Source organism: Lithobates pipiens, unplaced genomic scaffold, assembly GCF_037356315.1.
Source record: "Lithobates pipiens isolate NorthernLeopardFrog02 unplaced genomic scaffold, aLitPip1_a1.2 Scaffold_19, whole genome shotgun sequence".
NCBI classification, from domain to species: Eukaryota; Metazoa; Chordata; class Amphibia; order Anura; family Ranidae; genus Lithobates; species Lithobates pipiens.
Genome location: NW_027507764.1, coordinates 144,949,632 through 144,977,625, shown reverse-complemented (window position 1 = coordinate 144,977,625; position 27,994 = coordinate 144,949,632). Strand labels below are relative to the sequence as shown.

The window sequence follows — 27,994 nt, the reverse complement described above, 5'->3', positions numbered from 1 at the left end:
AATAGTCTGTGCATAGGAAAGGAGAATGTCTGTTGTGTATACCACTTCCTTTGTCCCATTTATTAGCATTTTTTTTCCTTAATAACAGTATTTTATGAACCTGATTACATTCCTAATGTCGTTTTAAACTCCTTTTTCCATTAGGCCACTTACCACAATATATGTAGGCAGGGCTGACACAAGGGGGGCAACTGCCCCAGGCTTCTGTAGCATGGGAGGTGGAGGGGGAGCTGTCAGGAGATTTTCTGTGACCATCAGCCGACTGGAGTAGCAACAGCGGCATCCCTATCTCTGTTGGCTCAGTGTTGCATGATGTATGCAAAATCTGGAGAGGAGGACAGAGCAGGCTGTGCTCTTTCCCCCTCTTCCGCTTCACACTCCCATCACTGCAGAGCTCCTCCATCGTGACTGTAAAATCGGAACCCCACAGTCTGCCCACCCACCTCAATCTCCTCCCAGCAAACAATGTAGGTAGGGGGTGGGCAAGTAAACTCTGTATAGTCCTGAGCTCATATCCAGTGATGGCTAACCAGATCCGCAATCCCGCTCACTTCAGCAGGGGCATTCTCTCCAACTCCCGAGTCCTGCTAGCTGGCTAGCAGCAGTTTAGAAATTGGTCCCCTACCCCCAGGCTCTTCCTCAGCTCTGACATGTCAAGATGAGGAGGAGCCTCAGAAGAAGAGCATCACAGAGTGATGTGCCACACTGTATCTGAGCTCTGTGTGCTTGAGGAAAAATACAGTCAAGCTGAGGGAAGAAAGAACTGCACTGGGTACACAAGGGGGGGAATGAGAGCATTTGCACCAGAAAGTGTAGGGAGAAGTTGATTACTTATAGTTGGGATTGATATAGGGGAGGGGGGTACCCGTGTTAGTATGGATGATGGAGGGTATTTGTGATAAAATTATGGGGTGAGGATCTGCACTAGGAGGGGGGGGGGGGGGCTAACAGGGGTAAGACCTGCTCCAGGAGGGGAAGGGAAATTTGGGGAATGTGCCAGTAGAGGTGAACTGAGGGGTCTGCACTGGGGGTAAGAGGATTTTCGCCAGGAGGGGAGACCTGTTTCAGGAGGATGAGGACCCGTGCCAGGAGGGGGGAACCTGTGCCGGAAGATGGGAAGGGGAGACCTGTGCCAGGAAGATGAGGATTTGCTCTAGGAGGGGGATCTGTGCTGGGAGATGGAGGGGGGGCCTGCGCCAGGAGGGGGGATGTGGGGGGGGGTTGTGCTGGAAGAGATGATTGGGATGGGGGGATTTGTGCCAGCACAGGAAATTCTGTGGCTGTTAGAAAGGTGGATTGGGGGAAGATACATTCTTGTAGGGATGATGGTGGGTATTTGTGCTAGGAAAGAAACTTGGGGGGAACTTGCGCCATTGGGGAGCCCAGGGGTTGACAGAGGTAAGATCTGCTCCAGGAGGGGGAACCTGTGCTGGGAGAATAAAGACCTGTGCTAGGAGGGGGGATTTATGCTGAGGGAATGGGGGGGAGAATCTGTGCTAGGAGGGGGGGATTTGTGCTGTGGGGATAGGGAGGAAGAGGATCTGTGCCAGGAAGGGGGATTTGTGCCGTGGGAATGGGGGGCAGAGGATTTGCACCAGGAGGGGGGACCGGGGGGGAGCTGTGCTAGAGCAAGTGATGGGGGACCCATGCTAGAAATATTGTGGCTGTTGGAAATGGGGATTGGGGGGGAGGATATGTTCCATGAGGGGGAATCTGGGGGGTGACAGGCATAACATTTGCACTAGGAGTTTAGGGGTTAATTGGGGGGTTTGTGTTGGGGGAAGAGGATTTGTGCTAAGAGGGGGGACCCATTCAAGGAGGGAACATTTTTTCATCCCTGCACTAGTAGGGCTGATTAATGGGTATTTGCACTTGGGGGGGGTTTATACTAGTAGGGATGACTGGGGGGTATTTGTGGTAGGAGTGGATACCTGAGGGAGGGGAAGATTTGCAAAGGGAGGGTGGGATCTGGAGAGGGGGAGGATTTTCACTTGGAGGGGAAGTTTGAGGGGCGAGGATGTGTGCTAACAGGGTGCTTTTTTGGGGAGGGATAGCTGTGCTAGCAGGGAACATTTGGGAAGAGAGAGGATTTGAGCTTAGAGCATGGTGGGAAAGATTTGTGCTGAGAGGGGGGAGATCTGTGTTGGGAGGAGGGGGAATTTTTGTTTGGGGAGAATTTTGGCTTGCAAAGGTAATTTATGCTTAAGGCTAAGTGTGCCGATTACTACGCAATTTTTTTTTTGGGGGGTGGAGTGGGATTTTTGCTAACACATGATGCTCATACATCTTGGGGGGGAGGGGGCGCAGTTTGGCATTTTCACCCTGGGCGTTAGATGAAATTGTCCTGGCACTGTATGTAGGGAACCTTACTGCACTCAAAAGATACAGACAACTGGTGTAGCTGGTTACCAATATCATTTGTAAGGTATCGTTGCTTAATCAGGCAAAAATATTGTCAGAACTTTTGTCCTCAGAAAATACTATATTATGCAGGACTGGGTCTGGCAGTATCAAGTGGCTCCCCTAGCCACCGACATTTTCTGTCTTTTTATTTCTTGGAACACAAAAAAAGCACAAAGTATTAATGTCATGACTTTATTTCAAGATATAATAAATAATGCTGTTTTTACATTTTCTTTTTCTTTTCACAGGGCTTTATGGGCCTACCAGGAATGCTCGGACAAAAAGTAAGCACATATACACATTTTGTTCATTTGTATGCAAACACCCCATTTAGAGTGATTTTTTTTGTTAGATACATAGAAAATAGTGTATGTTTTGGGATGTAGTAAACTGAAATGTGGATAAATTGCATACATACTACTAATACTAGGAGGTCTAGGCCTGTGGTTCTCAACCTGAGTCCTCAAGTCCCCCCAACAGGCCATGTTTGCAGGTTTTCCTTTATCTTGTACAGGTGCTTCTTTAAATCAGTCAATGGCTTGGTATTTTGGAAAGCTATTTTATCTAAGAGAAGTTCCCAAAACATGGCCTGTTGGGGGTACTTGAGGACTAAGGTTGAAAACCACTGGCCTAGACAGCCAGGACAAGCTGAGACACTGAAACTATGGGGGAGATTTACTAAAACCGGAGCACTCAGAATCTGGTGCAGCAATTCTGCGTGAGAATTGGCATCATAAGAAACTGTTTTATATTTTTTATATTTTTTTGTTGGTTTGAATATTAAAATGTAATTTTATGGTAATATTTCTGATGAATCTATTTAGATCTAGAAAGAGGGTAAAGGGGTTGGGTAATGCGGTGGGGGAAAAAGTAAGTCCATGCGCCAAGAGAGATAATTCAGATGCTGATAAAGTATGGTCGGAGAGGTTGGATATTTATATAGTCTGCGCAACTTGACCCGCCTCTTTATGTCTACATCGCTCCCCTCTTCTGCCTTGTCTGTGAGTTTTCTTTTTGGGCAGGGAAGATGGAAGGGGGTGCTCACTAAAAAAGAAGAAGGACTGATGGTAGAGGAAGTAGTAGCATTCACAGGTACAATAGATGGTAAAGTAACAGCATTATCGATAGGATTATTGTGCTGATTAGGGGTGTTAGTAGTCATTGGCGGTAAAATGTTCAGATTTCTGATGCCAAAGTCTAATACGGACAAGGGTGGCTTGGAATGGGCCTTTTTGGCTATTTATCATTGTTTTGATTATTGTTGTGGGTGGAAGCTGCAGGGGTAGGGATGTTTATGTGGCGATTCTTTTTGTTGTGTTTTTTCTTTGTCGGAGTTCTAGATATTGTGGTGGAATAACTTGGCTTAGAAAATTGAGGGTGTATATTGGCCTTGAAGAGGGGTGGTGGGTCTGGTGGATGATGTCTGGCCTGTGACGGTCTTAAGTATGAGAGAGGTGGCTGAGAAGAAGGGTGTGAGGAGCCAGAGCGAGCAGGAAGGATAATAGTGTGCCTGGGTACACAGTTCATCAGGGGAATGGGGTTGTGGGTCTCGTGATTAGATGAGATGTGTTGATTAGGATCTCCAGGGTAGTTATCATAAAGTCCAGGTGATGGTATGTTATGTCTAGGTTTCTTCCAACAATAGATCTTATTAGGCCGCGTACACACGCGCGGACTGTTTGCCCAACCTTGTTCGTCAAACAGTTTTGGCAAACAGTCCGCTCAAAATTTGCATGAGCGGACTTGCCCACACACGAGCGGACTGTTTCAACGAACTGTTTGCCAAACAGTCCGCTCAACTTTTGAAATGAACGGACTCGCCCACGTAAGGCGGAGGCAAATCCGCCCATTTCGAGCGCGTGTACAGGTAGGCGGGGCCCGCGAAGGAGACGTCGCGGGCTCCGCCGCCTGGAATGGGCTTAAAGGGGAACCCCAACGCCGAAAAAAATCGGCGTGGGGGTTCCCCCAAAGTCCACACCAGACCCTTGTCCGAGCACGCTACCCGGCCAGCCAGGAAAGGGGGGCGAGCGAGCGCGCCCCCCCTCCTGAGCCGTACCAGGCCACGTGCCCTCAACATGGGGGGGTGCCTTGGGGAAGGGGGGGCCGCGCGGCCCCCCCACCCCAAAGCACCTTGTTCCCATGTTGATGAGGACAAGGGCCTCTTCCCGACAACCCTGGCCGTTGGTTGTCGGGGTCTGCGGGCGGGGGGCTTATCGGAATCCGGGAGCCCCCTTTAAGAAGGGGGCCCCCGGATACCGGCCCCCCACCCTATGTGAATGAGCATGGGGTACAATGTACCCCTACCCATTCACCTGTGAAATAAAGTACAAAAAAAAACACAACACAGGGGAAAAAATATTTTATTGCACAGCTCCGGGGGTCTTCCGTCTTCGGGGGTCTTCTCACCGGACTCCTCCGCTATGTGTGTGTAGCTCTTTTACTAGCGGAGGAGTCCGGCTTTCTTCCTCCCCGCCGCCGGCCTCTTCTCCCGACTTCGGGGGTCTTGTCCCCCTCTTCGGTTCTTCTGCCGGGCCACCGCGCCTTCTTGTAGCTCTTTTACAGGCGGTGGCCCGGTCTTCTGTCGCCGCTGCCTTCCGTTCTTCTGTCGCCGCCTTCGGTTCTTCTGCCGGGCCACCGCGCCTTCTTGTAGCTCTTTTACAGGCGGTGGCCCGGTCTTCTGTCGCCGCTGTCGCTGTCGCCGCCTTCCGTTCTTGTTCTTCTTCTTGTTCTTCTTCTTCTTCTTCTCCAGGCGATGTTGACACGTCGCTCCCTCCGGCCGGAATGCCAGGGACACGCTCCGCTGCCACTTATATAGTGACAATGGGGCGGTGTCACATGGTATATGTCACATGGGTTGGTCACATGGTGACCCCGCCCCCTTACGATGTCATAGTCCCCATGTGACATCAACCCATGTGACCAACCCATGTGACATATACCATGTGACCCCGCCCCATTGTCACTATATAAGTGACCGCACAGCGCGGCTCTGGCATTCCGGCCGGAGGGAGCGACGTGTCAACATCGCCTGGAGAAGAAGAAGAAGAACAAGAAGAAGAACAAGAACGGAAGGCGGCGACAGCGACAGCGGCGACAGAAGACCGGGCCACCGCCTGTAAAAGAGCTACAAGAAGGCGCGGTGGCCCGGCAGAAGAACCGAAGGCGGCGACAGAAGAACGGAAGGCAGCGGCGACAGAAGACCGGGCCACCGCCTGTAAAAGAGCTACAAGAAGGCGCGGTGGCCCGGCAGAAGAACCGAAGAGGGGGACAAGACCCCCGAAGTCGGGAGAAGAGGCCGGCGGCGGGGAGGAAGAAAGCCGGACTCCTCCGCTAGTAAAAGAGCTACACACACATAGCGGAGGAGTCCGGCGAGAAGACCCCCGAAGACGGAAGACCCCCGGAGCTGTGCAATAAAATATTTTTTCCCCTGTGTTGTGTTTTTTTTTGTACTTTATTTCACAGGTGAATGGGTAGGGGTACATTGTACCCCATACTCATTCACATAGGGTGGGGGGCCGGTATCCGGGGGCCCCCTTCTTAATGGGGGCTCCCGGATTCCGATAAGCCCCCCGCCCGCAGACCCCGACAACCAACGGCCAGGGTTGTCGGGAAGAGGCCCTTGTCCTCATCAACATGGGGACAAGGTGCTTTGGGGTGGGGGGGCCGCGCGGCCCCCCCTTCCCCAAGGCATCCCCCCATGTTGAGGGCACGCGGCCTGGTACGGCTCAGGAGGGGGGGCGCGCTCGCTCGCCCCCCTTTCCTGGCCGGCCGGGTAGCGTGCTCGGACAAGGGTCTGGTGTGGACTTTGGGGGAACCCCCACGCCGATTTTTTTCGGCGTTGGGGTTCCCCTTTAAGCCCATTCCAGGCGGCGGAGCCCGCGACGTCTCCTTCGCGGGCCCCGCCTACCTGTACACGCGCTCGAAATGGGCGGACTTTCCGAGCGGGAACAGTCCGCTCATTTCGAAAGTACAGCGGACAGGCCCACACACGGGCGGACTGTTCGCTCAAACACAGTTTCAGCGGACAGTTTTTCGGAATTTCCGAAAGACTTTGTCCGTCCAACTGTCCGCTGAAACTGTCCGCTGAAAGCCCACACACGAGCGGACTGTCCGCCCAAACACTGTTCAGCGGACAAGGTTGGGCGAACAGTCCACCCGTGTGTACGCGGCCTTAGAGTTGTAATCATCAAAATCTCTACAAATTTTATGCAGCTTATTTCTAATAAGGCAATCTTCTTGGTACTTTGTGTTTAATTTAAGTTTTTTGTACCATGAGGTAGGTAATGATGTAATGTGTAACTTTAAATCTTCAATGAGGTCAATATATTTTGACCCCAGGGCATGGAATTGTATATCTCTTTGTTTAATAATTATTTCCATCCATTTTTGGGTACAGAATTCAGAAATGGTGGACCACTCTCATGCTAATTCAGTACCCAAAAAGGAGCCTCTGTGGGAGATCTTATAATTCAGGTATAGGTCAAGAAACACTCTTTTATCAGTAGCGTAATTGTAATGTTTGTGGATGGAAATGAGTCGAACAATACTGCAGAGTCAGTGCATTGTCTCTATTGCAGTACAGTATGTACTGCAATGTATCCTGGAATACAAATTTTTACTGGTCTATGACCACATGAAAACAAAGAGTATTCAACAGCACTGGGATTCATCTAAATAGATTGGAAGATACGTTAATATGGATTTAAATTTGTGGTTTAACATAAATAAGTGATGAACACAGCCGACGACAAGAAGGAACGCAATATATTTGTAGCTCTAGGGAATTTCATACTTCATTTAGCCTCTCATGTTACATTTATTTAACTTTTGCTTTCCGAGCTTGTGTCACCTCGATGTCTGTGTTATGTGCACTGTCGGACGTGAGCAGACTGCACTGTATTTGTATTATCTGCAATATCATTCTTAATAAATCGGCTAAATATAGCACTCCTTACTGGCAGCAACTGTGTTATCTGTGATAATCATATAATTTCTAAATAAGGACCATGTTAAGGAAATCTATTTTGTTCTCTTAACTTGTGGATGAACCCACTAAGGGGAAAAATTATTTAATGAATGTAATTTAGTCTGGAAGTACAAATTAAATTGTATTCCTGTTGGCTATTGGGAAAACATGAAAAGATAAGGCTGGGTAAACCATAAGCAAAGCACAATTTAAAAAGGAATATATTTGTATATACCTCACATTTTATCTATTTATTTCTTCATTTTAAGTTTTGTGGTGGGAAGTGTAGAAAATGGCACCTGAGCATTCTACAGAGAAAAAACATACCGTAGTCAAAAACAAGCAGATGGGTTTTTCCCATTTTAGAGAAAGCTAACAAATTTGATTTTTTTTTTTACTACAGCCTGTTTTTTTCACTTCCTCCAGATTTATAAACACACAATTACAGTATATCTAGAGAGAAAATGTTGTATTTTAGTTTTAGGCAGATCCTTTCTGGAGATATTCACACTCACTATTGTTCCTGATCACCACTGTTGCTAGGACCTAAAAAAATAAAAGTTGCATACAAATATTTTAGTTGCTGCCAAGACAGGAATAGAGAAGAAATCTTCTAAATGGGACACCTGTTTCAGTGAAAATTGACTAAGAATGCATTTATCCTCACTTATAGAGATGTTCTTTAACTTCTTGCTGTTTATATTGAAAAGTAAAAAATAATTTTTGGCTTTAAAAATTATTTAAATGTACTTGAAAGTTGTGATGAAAGCAGTTTATAACAGTTATGTTTTACCATATATAGTACACAAATTGCATACTCTCTGTATTTGTTTTTCCCAACATAACTTATTGCATGCGTACATATGTGAATTATTTTTAAGTGAGTTATTAAATATTTTAGTAATTGAGCTCTAGATTTCAGATAAAAATGGAAAATTTATATCAAATACTTACCGTAATTTTCCTTTCCTGATGGGCTCCATGGCAGCATACGTGTGGGTTAGCCCCGCCTCCATAATTACCCAATAGGACCTCTACTCCCATAAATCTTTGCTCCAAGCTGCTATCCGTGTTCCGTAACTAGCCTACTCCAACATTTGGGAGGGAACTCCTGCTGCCATGGAGCCCATCAGGAAAGGAAAATTACGGTAAGTATTTGATATAAATTTTCCATTTTCCTGACAGGCTCCATGGCAGCATACGTGTGGGAAATAACTCGCCAAACACACCCGGGTGGGCTAAAAATGTTGAGCAAAGAAACTAGAATTTTATTTTTCATTGTCCACTGACAATACTTGTAAACCAAAATTAACAGAAGAAAGCGCAGCTGGCTCTACACAATAATGGGAAACAAAGGTATTAATTAAAGACCAGGAAGCTGCTCTACAGATAACTTCTGGTGCGACATGTCGAACTGCTGCCCAAGAGGTCGAGATGCCCCGAGTTGAATGAGCCGTCACTGCCTCAGGAGGGACCATGCCCTTTGCCTTGTATGCCCTTTGAATCGTTTGGACCACCCAAGATGAGATTGATCTTACTGATGCTCGCATCCCTTTATTTTTGCCATGAAGAAGGACAAAAGAAAGTCTGTTCGTCTGAACGAGGCTGTAGCGTCCAGATATTGTTTCAAGGTGCGACCAACATCCAGGGGATGAATCTCTTGGTTGTCTGACATTCTAAACGTAGGTAGCACGATCTCCTGATTTTCGTGAACTACTGATGTGACTTTTGGATTTGACCCAAGCATAGGGATCAGGACCACTCTGTCCGGAAAGAAAGTTAGAAATGGTTCAACTGACCCAAGATTCCTAATTTCCGACACTCTTTTGGCTGAAGTTATTGCCACCAGAAACACCGTCTTGATAGTGAGATCTCCTAAAGACAGGGGAGCATCCAAACCTTTCCCAAGATCAGAAAGAAAGTCCAATACTAACGGAAGGTCCCTTTTGGGAAACCTGGGCCTCTTTTGAGGCCTAAGCCTGATGGCTCCTTTAAAGAATTGTTGAATTAAGGTGTGATTCGCCCACGAAACTCCTGTAAAGGCTGAAATGGCTGAAACTTGTACTCTAAGAGAGCTAACTGCCAGAGACAAGTCTAACCCTGACTGAAGGAAAGACAAGATATCTTGAACTGCCGGAGAATTATACGAATTTGACCTAGAAGACATGTGGCCCATAAACCTGGCCCATACGTTCGTACACTTTATTGGTACTCTTCCGTCTGGCACTAAGAAGGGTTGGAATCGCTTCTTCTGGGCAACCTAGAGCTTCTAGCCTTCCCCTCTCAAGAACCATGCCCTGAGGTGTAGACAGGATGGGCACGGGTGTAACAGCGTGCCTTGAGACAGTAGATCTGGCCTGAGAGGCAGGGGAACTGGGTCCTGATAACTGAGGAGCAACAGCAGAGGAAACCAAGGCCTGTTGGGCCAGAATGGTATTATCGCAATGATCTCCACTTTCTCCCCTCTGAGCCTCCGAAGGAACTGTAGGATTACAGGAACTGGAGGGAAGGCATAGGCTCTCTGGAACTTCCAACAATCCGTGAGAGCATCTATCCCGAACGCCTGAGGATCCCTGAACCTCGAGTAGTATCTGTGCATCTTGCGATTGTACGGCGAAGCGAACAGATCGACCTCTGGAGATACTCCCAGAGTCAGAAGCCACTCGAAGACATCCCTGTGAAGGGACCACTCGTTGTTGTCTATTTTGACCCTTGACAGAAAATCTGCTTGAACATTCTGGACCCCTGGGATGTATACAGCAGAAATGTTGACCACATTCTTCTGAGCCCAGTTCATTATCCGTTCTACTTCTCGTAATAGAGACCAACTGCGAGTCCCTCCTTGTTTCTTTATATAGGCCACCGCAGTTGTGTTGTCCAGTCTTAACAATACTGACGACCCTGCCACCAGATGGCGAAATGCTATGAGTGCTTGAAAGGCTGCTCTCAACTCCAGGATGTTGGAGACCACATACCGCGACGGGAACGACCACCTTCCCTGAGCTACTTCCGTAAGGCAATGGGCGCCCCAACCTTTGTTGCTGGCATCTGAGGTTACTATTATCCAGGAAATGGGGACTATCGAATGATGGTTGCGTAGATTCTTCCCTTGAAGCCACCAGAGGAGAGACATCCTCATCGCTGGTGTAAGGCGTATGCCCACTGTTGCGAAACCCTTTCTGGAAGGGACGAGTGTGCCACTGGGCCCACTTCACCATAGGGATGGTGGTCGTCATTGTGCCAATCACTTTCAAGCATTGTAGAGCCGAAAGATGAGATGATTCCCAAGCCTTGTGAATCCTGTCCCGGATCACACTGATTTTTTCCTCCGGCAGGGAGATAGTGCCTTTTAATGTGTCGAACTGAGCCCCTAGAAACACGATCACTTGAGTTGGAACCAGATGGCTCTTCTCTAGGTTCAGGAGCCAACCAAACGTCTGTAGAGTGGAGATGACTAAACTCTTGTGTTCCAGAATTTGATCTCTGTCCTGAGATAATAGGAGCAAATCGTCCAGATAATGATGGAGACGAACTCCTTTGACCCGTAAAAGAGCTACTATCGCTAGGAGTACCTTGGAGAAGACCCGAGGAGATGTTATCAACCCGAATGGGAGACAGGTAAACTGGAGGTGTTGATCGCCAACTGCGAAACGGAGAAATTGCTGGAAATCCCTTGCTACTGGCACATGAAAGTATGCGTCCTTCAAATCGATTGAGATTAACCAATCCCCTAGCTGCACTGACTGTTGGATTGTAAGAAGAGACTCCATCTTGAACTTTTCCTTGCGAATGAAGGAATTGAGGTGGGTCAAATCTATCACCGGCCTCCATGCGCCATTTCTTTTCTGAACCATAAACAGAGGAGAATACATGCCTTCGCCACGTTCGTCTTCTGGCACGGGCACGGCTGCGCCTTGATCCAGCAAACAACTTACGTAGGTCAATAGGACCTGTTTCTTTTCCTCTGAGCCTGGAATTGTTGTGGGAATGAACCTTAACCTCGGAGTGTTGATGAAAGTCCACTTGTGACCCGAGGAAACCGTCTTGACGGTCCAATAATCTTGAATTGAGGCCGCCCAAACATGTCGGTAGTGAAGAAGGCGAGCCCCCACCTGACATGTTTGAGCGGGCCCAATTTCAAAAAGATTTGGTAGAATCTTGATTACCTGCGGAAGCCCCCTTTGAGGTTTTCTTAAGGGAGGATTGTCTGGACCTCCAAGATCTAGAGAACTCCCTGCCGGGCCTATAACTGCGCACTTCTCTAGCGCGATCCGAGGTCTGCCTTCTTGAGAAAATACGTTTTTGGTTTTGAAGACGTCTGTCCTGAGGGAGGAACCCAGACCTCCCACCTGTGGCCCGGGATATGGCGCTATCTAGTTTATTACCAAACAAGGAGGTACCCTCAAATGGTATACGACACCATGCCTGCTTAGATGTTGGATCCGCCAACCAGGGACGGAGCCACAAAGCACGGCGTGCCGAGACTGCTGCCAACATAGCCCGAGACAGAAGGCGGGTAATGTCAATAGATGCCTCCCCCAAAAAAGCTGATGCCATTCTGATCTCCTGAATAGGAGAGTCTTTAGCCATATTCACTGAGATACCTCTCAAGAACTCTTCAACGTTGTCGGCCCATGTTTCAATATCCTTTGAGACTGCGGCTAAAGCCAAAGTTGGTTTACAAGCCATCCCTGAAGTTAGATAAATTCTTTTCAGATCTGAGTCAATTCTTCTTTCTAACGGATCTTTGAAAGATACCGTGTCTTCCAAAGGGAGAGTCACGTATTTGACTAAACGCATAAGTGCTGCGTCTACCAGAGGAGCTGATTCAAGGTGCTTCACATCATCCTCCTTAAAGGGGTACAATTTAGACACCTTTGATTGCATGGAGCTCTTCCTATCAATCTTGCTCCACTCTTCAGTAATGATTTCTCCCAATTCAGATAGGAAAGGAAAATGTTGCCGTTCCTTTTTGAGTTGTTTGAAAAACTTTCTTTGTTTGGGGAGGGGGGAAGTAGTGGGTTCTTCCCATTTTAAAGCTTCTTTCACTGCCTTGACAAGAGCAGGTACTAAAGCATAATCAAATCCTACTCCTGGATCCTCTGGATCCGATTCGCTGTCAGACAAGAGCACAGAGTGGTGACTTGGTTGAGAAGATTCCCCAGTCTCTTGTAAGAGCCCTTCACCTCCTGAAGGACATAATGGGTCTGAGGGGGATTCCATAGCGTGATGAACTTCCCTCTGCTGCAGGGATTCCTTTACCACTCTTCTCACCATAGATTCCAAGCGTTGATCCGCACCATCTCTTTCATCTGCGACTTTAGAGAAGCAATGATCACAGAGCGATTTGTCTGATGGAATAGGCATCTTACAGCCCCAACATGAATTATCTGGTCCTCTGCTTGAGAGCGAGTGACCACTGCGTTGTTCAGATCTGGAAGACCTGCGGTAACCAGACTTTGACGATGATTTGCGGTGGTGCGATTTTGACGATCCACTGCGACTATGCGCACTGTAATGCGGTTCAGACCTAGAAGGGCTATAAGGAAATATACAAGAAAGAGAGAGAGATACAGACCAGGCTGGTATCAAATGCTAAGGAATACTCCACAAATACACAGCAATCCAGCCATGCACATACCTGTTATAACCGGGCAGGTCACTAGTAGGCAGTGAGGCATCCATGACTAAGAACGCTGACTGTAACAACAATAGACCCTCATAAGCAGCCATACAAAACACAGGAGCAACAATACATCAGAGCAGACCATAACCTACCTTACACCAACCAGAGAATGGCTCCGGGAAGTCACTGAATTTCCTGCAATCATTCCCAAATTCTGACATCTCTCACTGTGTTTTAAATATGGCGCCCATGACGTCATCAGCGGCGTCAGACGCGAGATGCCCACGCGCATGCGCAGGAACCAAGCCTCGCTTTGGATTTGGGTCCGTGCATGCGCAGAACGCAGCGCTGGACCCGGAAACAGGGGGAGAAAGGCTGCTGGAACGCGGAAGCGTCAGCGCCTATGCACAAGAACCAGCTGGCATATGAAAAGACACAGGTAGAAAAAAGAAAAACACATAAACACTGCTGCCATGAAAAACTGAATTTTTACAGCTCACCACTCCACCAACGATCGTCTGGCCGAACAGGTTCAAGCACACACCACCGATCCACCGGGCAGATAATGGCCACCTTACATAGCAGGTAATAAGCCGTGCGCACTTATCTTCGGACAAACCAAGCCTTCAGCGCTACTCTGCCATACACTCCATACCCATGCTTAACAGACAGGGCCTATCGGAGGAACAAAAGCTTGATAGTCGGCCGACTTGATCGTAGTGAAGATCTCTTCAGATAGGAAACACCTGTCCTATGGAGGAGGACAAAAAAGGAACACGGATAGCAGCTTGGAGCAAAGATTTATGGGAGTAGAGGTCCTATTGGGTAATTATGGAGGCGGGGCTAACCCACACGTATGCTGCCATGGAGCCTGTCAGGAAATTTAAACTACCATTGATATGTTGGTTTAATGCTTGTTTCATTGTATTTTTCATTTTTGAAAAATAAAAACAAATAAAAAATACAAATGCTGGAGCACTATATTCTGGAAGATTGCCATGGTCCATGGTTTCCATGTTGCCAGTGTTTTTTTTTTTTATGGTAACTTTATTGAGTACAAGATATACAGTGTAAGTACAGAGAGAAGAGTGCACTTCACTCACAGATATAAACAAAAAAATCGCAAGAAAAAAAAATTTGCAGAAAAATGTCCATATAGCATATTGTCATCAATCAAAAAGCATACAAGTACAGGATACATATGCAGTTGAAGACCATACCATCACAAAAAACAATTCCACATAATAAGTAGTAAGCAAGACAGGATAAATTGTGGACTTTTCCTATAGACACTAGGCATCATGAGCAATTAAACTATCCGGATCCTGGCCTATATGTCTAATCTGGAGCAATAGATGTTATACAGAAGACACCCATGGGTCCCAAATTTTATGAAATTTCTCGGAGAATCCCCTGGCCTCATAGGTCAACTTGTATAATTGGAATAGCTTGAAACGCTTACTGCAGTTAGGGAGCGTATCGTCTTCAATATATCTGAAGAGACAGCGCACTGGATTGTTTGGCATGTTGCCATTGTTAACTGGTTCATTCTCTATAGAGAGGCGGTGTCCTGAAAAAAAAATGCAGTCCTTTGTAAAAAAAAATGTATAACACTGAATTTACCTGTTAGATCATCTTCCCTCCCTTGCAGAGCTAGAACTGCCACAAGAATTCACAGCATTCAGCACTATCAGGTCCACTATCATGCCTTGATTGCTTGGTGCCTGTCAGTAAGCTAGTGCTTGGAGAGGGAGGACCCTTTTTTATGGACCCTGTCCTTGAAGAACCTGCCCACAGCTGAAAAGCATAATGGCATGTCTTGTGTGCCCGTGCTTAATGTTCAGAAAGAGAGTTTATGTCATTAAACTGGAAAATCAAAGTAGAAAATAATAATTATCTAATTATGAATGGATGTGAAACTGGTGTTTTGCACTGTAGATGTATACCAGGCCACTTGTTGATACAGATCTACTAGCTTGTGATACATTAGCCATGTTTTAGGGCATCTTATATATACTGACAATAGAGAAAAAAAGTGTGATAATCTAGATTATTTGTTTTCATAATGTAGACTATATTGCCCACACTAATACAAAAATATTTTATTGATTATTATTTACTCAATTCCAAAGGGGGAAATGGGCCCAAAGGGAGAGGCGGGGATTCCTGGAAATAGAGGGCCTACTGGGAGACCTGGCAAACGAGGAAAACAGGTACTGTCAGCTCTAATTAGTTGTTTTCTCTTGACTAATCTTTCTTTTTATCTATCAGACTAAATATATGACATTTGAACTAATGTACTTTGGTTGACAAAACAGTTGGCAGTATTAACTCATTGTTTTAATTCATAAATCCTGACAGCAGTGTAGAGATGACTATACCTTATTCAGTAAATGGATAACAAATATTTTGTTTTTAGAACACATATGACTTTTTCCATCCAGTTCTTTAACCACTTTTATGGACTTGTTGATAGCTTTTTTTAGGCAAATTACCTATGCATTATAACTGCTTTTGTTTTCTATGATATAACTGGGTATTTGTAGGATAAGGGATAGAACTCAATAGCCAGATGTGAAATTCAACCATTTGCAACAATCATAAAATTAGCATAGCTCAAGTTGTTATGATATTTTTAATTGTCTTTTTGTATTTCTCAAAATTTTTTCCAAGCTGGTACATACTGTATGCCAGGGTGTAATATTCAACCAAAGCTTACACTAAGCTGGTGAATAGAACCCATTACATAATTTTGTATTCTATTCCAAAAATAACACCATCATTTGGCTAATTAGAATACACATTTATATATTAGTTACACAGTAGAAAAGTGTTTTTTCATCTATTTAAAGGTTATATTTTCAAGCCTATAATATATGCAGCTAAGAAAAATTCTAACAAAAGGGGAGAGATTTCTGGAAGAGTTTATTTTGGGGGGGATGGTTTTAACCCTATTTGAAACAGGGTTGCATTTTGGGAATATTAAAGGGATATAAACATAGTATTCAAAATATTTTAGAAGAATCCTGAATTAATATTGTCTGTAAAAGTGGAACTTTACCCATAACAACTTAATAAAAAATAATGTTTTTTAGCATGGAAAGTACATTTTACATTAATAATTATGCAAACATTGGTAGGTGCTGTAAATTGCCTCCAGCAGTACTCCTGTTTCTTGTTGCCAGAGGCTGTCATTTTGTTGAATCCTAGCCCTTGTACACACGGTCGGACATTCCGACAACAAAATCCGTCGGATTTTGTCCGAAACTGGTGTTGCATACACACGGTCGGACAAAGTTGTCGGAAAATCCGATCGTTCATAACGTGATGATCGGACAAAGTCCAATCGGATCATGTTGTCGGAAAATTTTATAGCCCAGCTCTAAAACTTTGTCGGTCGGATATTCCGACGGAAACAGTCCGATGGAGCCCACACACGGTCGCACTATCCAACAACACAGTCCGATCGGACATTTTCCATTGGATTGTCCGACCGTGTGTACAAGGGCCTAGAGCTTCTAAGTAGCAGTAAATGTTTAGGCTGTCAACAGATCAGCCTTTACATTTTCAGCACGTGAGGTGTAACAGTATATTACTCGATTTTAATGAAACAGTAAAGGCACTTATTTTTAAAGTTTTACATAACTATATCTGCAAAAGGGGCCAGCCTGAAGTGATCTAGCAGGACTTAATTTTCTGTTCCACTTTAACACAAACCTTTTACGTTACTAATTATGGCCCAAAACAACACTGAATCACTCATGTATGAGTTTCATGTATGTTGGGTCGGACACCAGTTCAGTTTTATAATATTTAACCTGAAAACCATACTGTAGCTCACTGATCCTTAACTATGGTAACTGCATTAGCTTTCTTTTTTAAGGCTTTTTTCCTCTTTCACCTGATAATCTTGAGAATAACACTTGTCTTGTCTCTTTGTGCCTGTGCATACTTTTCCACTAATCTGTGGAGGGTGCAATATACTTTTGTAATGGTGCAAAGCTTCTTAGCCTGAAAAAAGGGAAACAAATGCACCCATCTTATGTCTGATAACATTTAAAATTTAAAATGTTTGTTTTTGAGTTCATATATGCTTTAAGCTGACCATTCAAGAAGGGCTTTGATCAATAGTCTCTTTAGCTTATTTACTATTCATTTAATGAAATCAATTTATCCAACACTGCCTCTAGGGAGTTATTACAGGTTAGGGGTACTTGGACATGTGAGGACTGCCAAAGCCACTCCTGACTAGGCTGCTTTAGGGTAAATAAATCCTACAAGCAGCATTCTAGAAACATTCCCTTGTGTTTTACTGTTCTGCAGAATACAGTGCAATTGGTAAGTAATTAGGCCACGTTTAAAAAAAAAAAAAAAAAACAGCCAAACAAACATATAATCTGCTGGAGCTCTGCAGGAGGAAGGGGGTACTATGGCTTCCATTCAGGCTGCTTTGGTGGAGCTCAGCCAATCTACAGCAGGTCATGTATATCTAATCTCAATAAGACAAATTAAGGTTTTGTATATAATATTCACTTTCAACTGTTTCCTTTGGTTGTTGCTCCTTTCATTGCTTTTAATAACCTTCTTCGTGCATAATGTTACGAAATCAAAGTTTGCCAATGGTCGAGACTCTCTGGGGTGTAATATGATTAATTTGTTCCACAAATATATGTATAATCATGAACTCTGCAATGTTCTCTGCTGATAATTCCATCTAAAGATGAAGATGTCAAGTGATTTATCTAGAAGTGTGTGTGCTAATTCAGCACAAATTACTGTGTGATGTTATAGGTTTGGGTTTGTATTTTAAGTTGATGATTCCTTAGGTATTTTCATCCTAGTTTAGTAACTTAGCAGTTCACAAAAACTTCTTCCTACGTGCTCAAGTTAGTTAATAAGTCAAGTACGATGATCCAAACAAATCAAATGAAAATAGTTATACAGTTTTTATGCTTCCCCTATGAGCTGACTTACCTCCTCTTCAGCACTGTCTACCAAAGACTCATGGGGGCGGATTTACTAAAACTGGAGAGTGCAAAATCTGGTGCAGCTGTGCATAGTAGACAATCAGATTATAACTTCAGCTTGTTCAATTAATCTTTGACAATGAAACCTAGAAGCTGATTGGTTTCTATGCAGAGCATATCCAGATTTTGCACTCTCCAGTTTTAGTAAATTAACCCCAAGATGTCCAGCACTGGTCTTCTCCCAGGTTGAAAGATGGCTAGCATCCTTCAGCCCATTATTTGTAATCCCAGGATGTCATGAACAACCCTCTGGGGAATTTTCAAACAACGCTGGCCTGAGCTCACATTAGAATACTTTAGAGGGCGGCACTGAAGTTGTAGCATCGTATTGCTGCTCTCTGCAGTATGGAAGACTTCCCACCACTGACACTGGAAGGAAGAAGAGGACCCAAGACATCATGTTGGCAACCAAAAGACTCCTTGATTGAAGGTATGTATAAAGGAAAGTAAAAAAATAGGGGCATCATTTTTAAACTATTTTTTGATATATCTATATATAGATGACATGGGTAGAGTTTCACTAGTAACATCTATATATAGCAATATCAAAAAATAGTTTAAAAATGTTTGTTTTTATCTTGCTTTTGTAAGAAGAAAAACTCTATATTTTAAATGGTACTATATTATGGTTGTTTTTCTTATAGTGTTTATATTACTTCACTTTTTACATGACAGCGCTGGTGCCATTTTTGATCATTTATTTATGTGTTTGTTTACAGGGAGACAAGGGTGTCACTGGTGCTATGGGAGTCATGGGCCCTCCTGGTAGACCTGGTGCTATTGGCCCAGCTGGACCCCCAGGACCAGGTGATAAGGATACACATACAAAACCTTTCTAGAGGAAGTACTCAAAAGATAACAGCACTGTATAGTTAATTATAAAAAAGGAAGATAATACAGTTATGCTAAAGTCTGAGTTGAAGGAATATAATAATGTTACCCACAGCCACCAATCAGTTATTTTTTTTATGTTTCAGCATACCTAGAAAACATGGCAATCAGATTCTAGGCACCTCCTCCAGTTTTTGCATTTGTTAATAAGCAAGTCTTTACATAATGTAATATTTCAAGGTGAATTTGTAAAGATGTTTGAGAAAGTGAACAGCCCAAAGAGCCCTGAAACCCAGTGCATTTTATAATGCTAATTCCCTCCTGCATTTCTCTAGAATTCTTTGCAGAAGGCAAGCCAAGGCTTCAACTTCCCAACTGAAGCCCAGCTTTTTTAAATTTCTTTTTAGTATTAGCACACAACAGGGACTTCAGAATGCTCTAGAATAGTTTTTTTTCCCCCACAGACAAGGCAGTTCTGCACAACAATTCCTAGCACTGTATTGTCCCACTTGTAATGAGGTTGACTACTACGATTGGTAAATGTCCCACACACAGGGAATCATTGCTGCAGTAACTAACTAGAGGCATGTACCAGCACCCCTGGGTGGTTGCACTTATGATACGTTAGTTTGCATACTTTAACATCAGTACCGGTACACTTTATTAAAGAATCATGAAATAATTAAAGGGTATGTAAAGCCAAAACCTATTTCTAGCACTGGATAGAGTTGGACCCTCTGCCAAGTGTTTATTGTCGTCTGTTTCCAAGATGGAGAGATTCACCCTTTTATTTGTCCTGAAGACCATTGTCACTCAAACACAACATAAGGGGAAAGCCTGAATTTGAAAGCTGAACACCAGGTATGATTTTTATTGCATAATTACTTTGGTCCTGTTTGGCAAAATGTAAGTATGCATATTTTATATCTCTTGGACTGCTGGGGAAGATGTTTTATGAACAGCAGCAGTACCAAGCGAATTACGGTACCTCTTTTGGTCAGTATGCTGAGGCGGGAGCCAAATGCACAGAATCCGGAAGATTGTATCCCATGGGGTATGAGATATACAGTACATCCATACATTGATACAAGTCAGGCTAATGTAAATATGCACTACAGATCATACCTGGAGTTCAGCTTTAAGGTGATAGCAAATAGAAGTAAATCATCCGGTGGGAACAAATGTTATGGCGACAACTGTCTAAGAAGGGACTTCCCCTTACCTTGGGAAGATTCCTCTTATTTTCTATTGCATCTCCAAGACAGGAAGTGAAAGGAAATCTCCACAGGACACAGACGATAGAAAATAAATAAATAACCTGATAAGGGTTTTAACCTTATCTTACCCTGTCCAAAACAAACAAATACAAGGTTTGGTTATATTTACACTTTAAAAAACTGAATCTTATTATGAATTTCCCATAACATGTTCTATACAGGAGCTTAAGGGCTCAAAACAGTCCCAACAAAATAACAAGACAGTTTTCCTTATATCTTAAAGTTTCAGTTCACATCAAGGTGCTTAACAGGGGTTTTTGGTAAAAAAAAAAGTAGGGCAAAATGCTTTTTTTATGCAGCTAAACATGCACTGCAACACACTGTGGTGCATAAAGTTGAATGAAATATTATCTTGTGACAATTCAATAAAATTTAAAAACAAAACAAAAAGGTAAACTGTGTGGTGCATAACAAGCACTACACCACCTCTACACAACTGATGCATGTTCTACAGAGCATAATGTGTTCCCACTCATGTGAATGGGCGCTAAGTATAGTAGCATCGTTCCTTCCATCCTCCTGATAGCTTATCGTTTGGACTTCTTTAGGGTTCATTGTTGTGATGCAAAAACAAACCTACGGGAAGGGCTAAATGTATCATAAGGTAGAGTAGGTCTGTGTCTATTGGAGGTAAAGGCAAATAGGAGGCTTTTCCCTTTATAGTTAATTGTCACAAAATCCATTTTTCTATTTTCATCAATAGATGGTAATTTAAGATAATTTTCACAATGATACAATACTGGGTCCTCAGTACAGCTCAATTCCCGCCTGCCAATGCAGTGGTCATGCAAACAGCAGAGTGGTTGAAAAGTTTTGTAGGTGAGTGGGTGGAGCTTAATGGGGATTCAGAGACATCAGTTCATGTCCACTTCTCTTATGAGTGACAGAAGGTAGTGGGCAAATTCCTTAGCCAACAGGAAGCCTGCTATTGACTATAGGTTCTGCTGTCAGTCACAAGTACAGATTGAACTTGATGGGGAACTAGTCCTTCAGCTTCCCCAACAGGCTCTGTCAGCATCACTGAATAATAGTACTCTGTCTTTATATGCCAACTTGGAGTTGGCCTTAACTATATCCAGTTTTGTTATCTATGAATAAATGTAATTCTTTCTGAATTAGTACAGCCACTTTGTAAGAGTTGCTATTAAGAAATACCTTGTTGGTAGTTACTGAATGGCACAGGCCATTTTAAAGGGCGACAGAAAAATGTCATATGTTTTGTTTTATTCCACTGACTGTCATTATTACTATTTCAGCTCAGCTAATTGTTGGACCAAAAGGAGAGAGAGGAGTTCCTGGTCCTCCAGGAAGGTGTCACTGCAAACACCCCCAGTCTGTGGTTCACCCTCCCAATGAGGAGTCGTTTAATGGAAACAGTTATGCCAAGGTAACCTGGCCACTTCAACATCTACTTTATCTCAAAACAATCACAGTTCACTGAGTACAGCGAGATTAAAGGAGAAATGTGGGAAACGAAAATAGCAAACATACAGTGCATAATCATTGGCCTGCAGCAGCTGTCCCCCCCCCCCCCCCGGTCTAAGCATGGGAACCATTATCACATGACCACTGATCGCTCAGTTCTCAGTCTTCCAGGAGCAGAGAGCTGTGACTGGAGCACTGGGCTGGAAAAGTGCTGGAGCAGCTGGCTCAGGCTCCCGGTGGTGTGCTGAGAAGCTAAGCCAGCTGCCGGTCAGGCATCTAGGTGGATTCTGACATTATTTTGGCAGTTGTGGCTGAAATCTTTCTTGATCTACCTGATCTTGGCTTGGTATCAAGAGATCCCCAAATTTTCCACTTCTTATTAAATGATTGAATAGTACTTACTGGCATATTTAAGGCTTTGAATAACTTTTTATATCCTTTTCAATTTTTGTAAAGTTTCATTGTCTTGTTATGCAGGTCTTTTGACTGTTCTTTTCTGCTCCCCATGGCTTAGTATCTAGCCTGCTTAGTGCATCCATGTGAGAGCTAACAAACTCATGATTATACACAGACACTAGATGCGATTTAAAAAGCCACAAAATTAACTTTTAATAGCCATTTTAATCTGTGTGTGCCACCTTCTGTGTTTGTACCGAGGTCAAACATTCCAGGGTATGTAAACTTTTCATCAGGGCCATTTGGGTGATTTCTGTTATCATCATGATTTTAAAAGGAGACAAAAAACTATGTGATAATAAATGGCTTCGTGTGTTCATTATCCTTGAATAAAGTTTTTTGGCATAATCAGTCATATTTTCAATATAAATGTCAAAATGTCACAATTTCTGCCAGGTTATGCAAACTTTTGAGCACAACTGTATATTCAGTAAAAAGAATAGAAGATAAGACAAGGTCTTTGCAATATAGCATACACAGAAGGATGGTATTACATAGCCAATTGGTAAGTTATCAAACTGCTGCAGACCTAAATGTAAGACCTAATCACAGACTGTACACAGAAATAAGTGCAAAATAATATGCTAAGCTCATATAATTAGAGTGTAATCGATTAAGAATTTGTGAAAACCTAAGCAAAAAGTGTCATGTGCCATCTAAAATATAGGGATAATTGGAACTTAGTAGTAACCCCTGAGTACGTTGGATCTAAATGCATAAGATTCACTGTTCAAGATCAAGGAGGATCTGCACCTAATGAACAGCAAGTAGAAGGTTCTGCCTGCCACAAACCCCAAATTTTGTGAAATTGTGGCTTTTTTTTGTTTTTTGTTATTAATCCCCATTCTTAGGATCAATACACAGCATTCTTTAGTTTATATATAGTAGTTGTTTCGATTTATATTGCAGTCTCAGAAGTTTCTCCCTCTCTATTTCTTCTGGTGACCATTGCCTCCAGTACAGAAAGTGATGGGAAACCCAAATCGTAATGCTACGTACACATGTTTGGAATTCCAGCCAGAAAAAGACAGATGAGAGCTTTTCATTGGAAAATGCGACCGTGTGTATGCTCCATCGGAATTTAGCTGTCCGAATTCCCGCCAGCCAAAAATTTATAGCATGTTCTCAATTTTTCCAACGGAAAAACTTTCTATCGGAAATTCCGATCGTGTGTATGCAATTCCGACATGCCAAAAATCACGCATGCTCAGATTCAACTACCAGACAGAAGCTATTGGCTACTGGCTATCGAACTTCCTTTTTCTAGTCCTATCGCACGTGTTGTACGTCACCGCGTTATAAATTATCGGAATTTGGTGTGACTGTGTGTAGGCAAGACAGCTTGAATGGAGTTCCATCGGAATTCTGTCGGGAAAACCATCAGGGCTTTTTCCGACGAAAATTCCGATCGTGTGCACGCGGCATTAGAGTGACAAAAATGAGATACACCTATTCCATTAGAAACTGCCCAAGATGCAATTCCCCTGGCTTTATAGAAATTTGCTCTTAAGCAGGCAACCACGGGTGTTGATGGGGGATTTCCTCCCACAGAGCTATTGTGGAGAATACAGTGGTTAATGCTAGCAGCGTTATCCGCAGGCAGTAATCTCATGCTTAAAATCCGACATGCTGGTTGTGCCCATGTCGATCAATGGATCGACTTGGGTACAATCAGCCTGCTTCTCATAGATAGACCAAATCTTGGCTGGTCCCTGCTGAACCAAGCCACAATTCAATCCATCTATGGCTGGCTTTACTTTCTGTTGTGGCTCTGCCTTTGGGACAGAAAGTGAAGAGAAATTTCCCCAATGAGACAATAGGAAAAAGACAAACAAAGAAAAAACCCTGAGAGTGGTCTGAACCTTTGCTTACTCTTGTCACAACCTTAAAAAAAGTTTTGGCTTTATATGCAATTTAACAAAGCTCCTTTTGGCTCTTACTGATTGTGTTAGAAGAATCTCAATAATGTATTATTTTCTGCCAATTATAAAGTTACTTCTCTTTGTACCCAAGATATTCCTGGTTAACACACAAGAGGAGCTGGACAGCTTGGATATTGAAAATGCTTTGGCGTTTCGTAAGGACCTCAGATCCCTTTATTTTAGAGACTCAAATGGGTGGTTGCCTATTCAGGTATGAAACTTTAATTTTTATGTTACAGATAGCATACACTGAAGATGTGTATTGCTTTACAGCTTTTACACTATTTAGCATTTAGCCAATCATTTTGTATATTGGTAATTGAAACCTATTAACCATAGTGCTCTAGCATAAACAAAAATGTAATATATTGTAACTTTCCAGTCCTCAGATGTGGTGGCTGCATTAGTTCAGGATAAGTACATATTTAAGCTAGTACAGAAAATACTTGTTGTTACTCCTGGAAATTAAGTGAACTTGTCACTTCCTCTGAGCTGAAAAAAAGCATAAATGTCATTGTCTCTCGTGTGTAAACCCCTAGTGTCATCAACCCACCATGATCAGGATTGCCAACCCTCTACAACTTTTCCAAAACATGGAAGACTTACTGATAGACTGCATTTTTTTACTGACAACCTAAAATATGACAGAAACAACTATTGGAAAGAGAATTTATATTTAAACAATATAAAAATAACAAGTATTCTGCCTGGCTTTATAATGAAAAAGTAAAAACAGCCTGACAAAATGTTAGCATGGCTGGAAAATGGTGGTTATGGTCAGGTTGCATCTAACATTGAGAGTGGCTTAAAGAGGGATGATTAAACAGTACCTGAGGCACAGCCCTTGTACCCACAAAATACTCCTAATTACGGAGCAGTCTCACAGACAGATTTTATAACCCTAAGAACACAGGGTCATTCAAAATAAAACATTAAATTACACAGGGTTTTCTGCACACAAAATCATATCACTTTATCTTTGTATGTCCTAATAAAAACACTTTGGTCAGGACTTTGTAACATACAACATTGAGGTTGATTTACTAAAGGCAAATATACTATGTCTGCAAGCATTGATATGCATAGCCTGTTGCATTAGGGTTTGCAACCCAAAGCTCAAACACATGTGTGTGCATGTGTATATATACTGACTGTGTCAGTAGAGCAGTGGACGGTGTCAGCAGGGTAGAAATTGGTGTCAGTAGGTCAGTGGACGATGTCAGTATTTTTTCATTTTTATTATTTTGTTTTTTATTATTTTTTACATATTAATAATTAATACATATTAATAATTAATGTACGTCGACAGAATGGCACAGGCAGGCATATTGGCGTACAGGTACGTCCAATATTCAATGCCGCCCTGCCATCGGGAGCGCGCCGCCGGCGGCGCGCTCCCGCGCTGGTCGGGACCCCCGTGAGTCCGATCGCGGGACCCGCGGACTCGATCGCCGCGGGCACCCCCGCGATCGTCTCACGGGATGGCTGAATGGAGGAAATGCCGTGTAAACAGCATTTCTCCATTCTGCCTAGCAACTAGTGACGCTGATCTCTGCTCCATGTGATTGGAGCAGAGATCAGTGTTCACTAAATGAAAGCCCAACCCCCCCACAGTTAGTAACACACCCCTAGGAACACTTAACCCCTACACTGCCACCCACTGGTTAACCCCTTCACTGCCAGTGTCATTTACACAGGAATCACTGCATTTATATAGCAGTGATTACTGTATAAATGACAATGGTCCCAAAAATGTGTCAAAAATGTCCGATGGGTCCCCCACAATGTCGCAGTCACAATAAAAATCGCTGATCGCCGCCATTACTAGTAAAAAAAAAATAATAAAAAATTATTAATAAAAATGCTATAAAACTATCCCTATTTTGTAAACGCTATAACTTTTGCGCAAACCAATCAATAATCGCTTATTGCGATTTTTTTTTACCAAAAATATGTAGAAGAATACGTATCGGCCTAAACTGAGGGAAAAAAATGTTTTTTTATATATTTTTGTGGGATATTTATTATAACAAAAAGTAAAAAATAATGCGTTTTTTTCACAATTGTCGCTCTATTTTTGTTTATAGCGCAAAAAATAAAAACCGCAGGGGTGATCAAATACCACCAAAAGAAAGCTCTATTTGTGGGAAAAAAAGGATGTCAATTTTGTTTGGGAGCCATGACCGCAATTGTCAGTTAAAGCGACGCAGTGCCGAATCGCAAAAAGTGGTCTGGTCTTTGACCAGCAAAATGGTCCGGTCTGTAAGTGGTTAAGAAGCCTCAATAGGGGGATTTGGTGAAATATCATGGATCCACACTGATGTGCACACGCCAATGACTGCAAATGCACTTGGAAGTGCACTTGCTCTAGATCTAATGGGAAGATCTGAAATGAGGGGAAGCTCAGCTGAGTTCTATCACCCAATCATGTACAAGCTAAAATGCTGTTTTTATTTTCCTTGCATGTTCCCCTCAGATCTACAGCGACTGCACTTCCAAGTGTGCACTTGTAGTGCACAGTGGATTTGCCTTTAGTAAATTAGCTTCATAGTGTAAAGGGTGTAAGGGTCATAAGTATGTAACACACAGCATATTGAATGCAGCAATGAGGATGGGGGGGAGGGGGCACAAAGAAAGAGGGGTGGGGAGAGAGGGAGAAAGATAGGAGGTGGGCATAGGGAGGAAGGGGAAAAGGGAGGGGTGGGAGAGATGGTGGAGAGAGGGAGAAGGGGTATAGGAGGATAAAAGTGGGGTAGAGTTGAAATGCACTGAAAGCTAACTCTATGGGGTTGATTTGTTAGGGAAGGAAATAGGCTGTTAACTTAATAAGAAAATTTGCACTTTGCAAGTCAATTTTCCCCAGAGTTTTCTGAATGTGGTGACATTTCACTTTTCAAAGAAGACCCGATCACATGCAAGTAAAATAAAAAAAAACAGCATTTTTGCTTGCGCATGATTGGATGATGGAAGTCAGCAGAGCTTTACTTAATTCACTAAGCTCTGGGAATAATTCCCTTGCAAGGTGAACGGTCTATTTGTCTTTTGTCAATCAAACCCCATAAGTAGCAAGTGGCCTAGAACTCGATGATGACCGCTTCCAGCTTTTATTCTTATTATTACCCAGGTCTTAGATTCATACATTTGTGGCAGTCACAGTTGTCTTGAGCGAGATAACATTACCCGGGTATGAAGGGTGAGGAGGCAGCCCTATGTAGTCACTTGCCGTTCAGCATATAACTATTGAAAATATATTTCATAAAATTAGGAGTTGAGGGACTTTACAGCTGGCACATTTCATGTTACTGTAACCATGTGTGTTATTGAGAGATTTTTCTTTGCTCACACCCTGTAAAATGGTAATCATGAGGTCATTGAAATTCTTTCAGACCACCGCTTTTTTGGCTGATGGCAGTGGCACCTGTGGAGATGGAATAGTCCAGCACGGAGAAGAATGTGATGATGGCAACAAAGTTGTCACTGACAGCTGTATAAGTATGTCTAACCTTCTTTCAGGGGTAAACTCGGAGTAGAAATGTTTTATCAAGATAGCTAAAACTTTATATCAAGCTAAATTCTGCATACCTTTAATATAATTATCATAAGTTAAATATAACTGAAACAATGTACGTGTTGATTAGTAACAGGAACTGTACAGCTATAGTAACAGTGGCTCTAATACAGGTAGATGCCTAGGACATTCAGCTTGTGGTACATCATGATTGCAGCACTTCATGTACTGCTATTGCCACATCATTTCTTTAGGATGTTACAAGATGCAGAAACATGTCTCTAGATTAAACTTTAATTGAAACTTTTTAGAATAAAATAGCTCTATAACGTTTCAAAGGGCTAAATAGATCATCTTAGATCATTTAGTGTATGTTGGGAGTGGTGACCATATGGGGCCTTTAGTGTATGTTGGCCATCGGAGTATGCTGGAAGTTGGGCTTATACTATACCAATAGTGTATGTTGGGATATGGGATCATATTAGGCTATTAGCGTATGTTGTGAGTTAAAATCATATTAGGCTGTTAGCATTTGTTGGGAGGTGGGGTTAAT

The 27,994-nt window shown here is 43.2% G+C and overlaps 1 protein-coding gene across 2 annotated transcripts in view; it reads left to right on the top strand.

Moving 5' to 3' along the window:
* COLQ (collagen like tail subunit of asymmetric acetylcholinesterase) overlaps positions 1 to 27,994 on the top strand; it is a 142,775-nt gene that overhangs the window by 107,162 nt on the left and 7,619 nt on the right. For both annotated transcript variants that reach the window (XM_077491369.1, XM_077491368.1), the window contains 6 exons: positions 2,652 to 2,687; positions 15,128 to 15,208; positions 18,742 to 18,829; positions 21,387 to 21,517; positions 24,025 to 24,144; positions 27,320 to 27,425. In XM_077491369.1, coding sequence (XP_077347495.1) covers positions 2,652 to 2,687; positions 15,128 to 15,208; positions 18,742 to 18,829; positions 21,387 to 21,517; positions 24,025 to 24,144; positions 27,320 to 27,425 — 562 coding nt within the window. The remainder of the gene's footprint in view (positions 1 to 2,651; positions 2,688 to 15,127; positions 15,209 to 18,741; positions 18,830 to 21,386; positions 21,518 to 24,024; positions 24,145 to 27,319; positions 27,426 to 27,994) is intronic.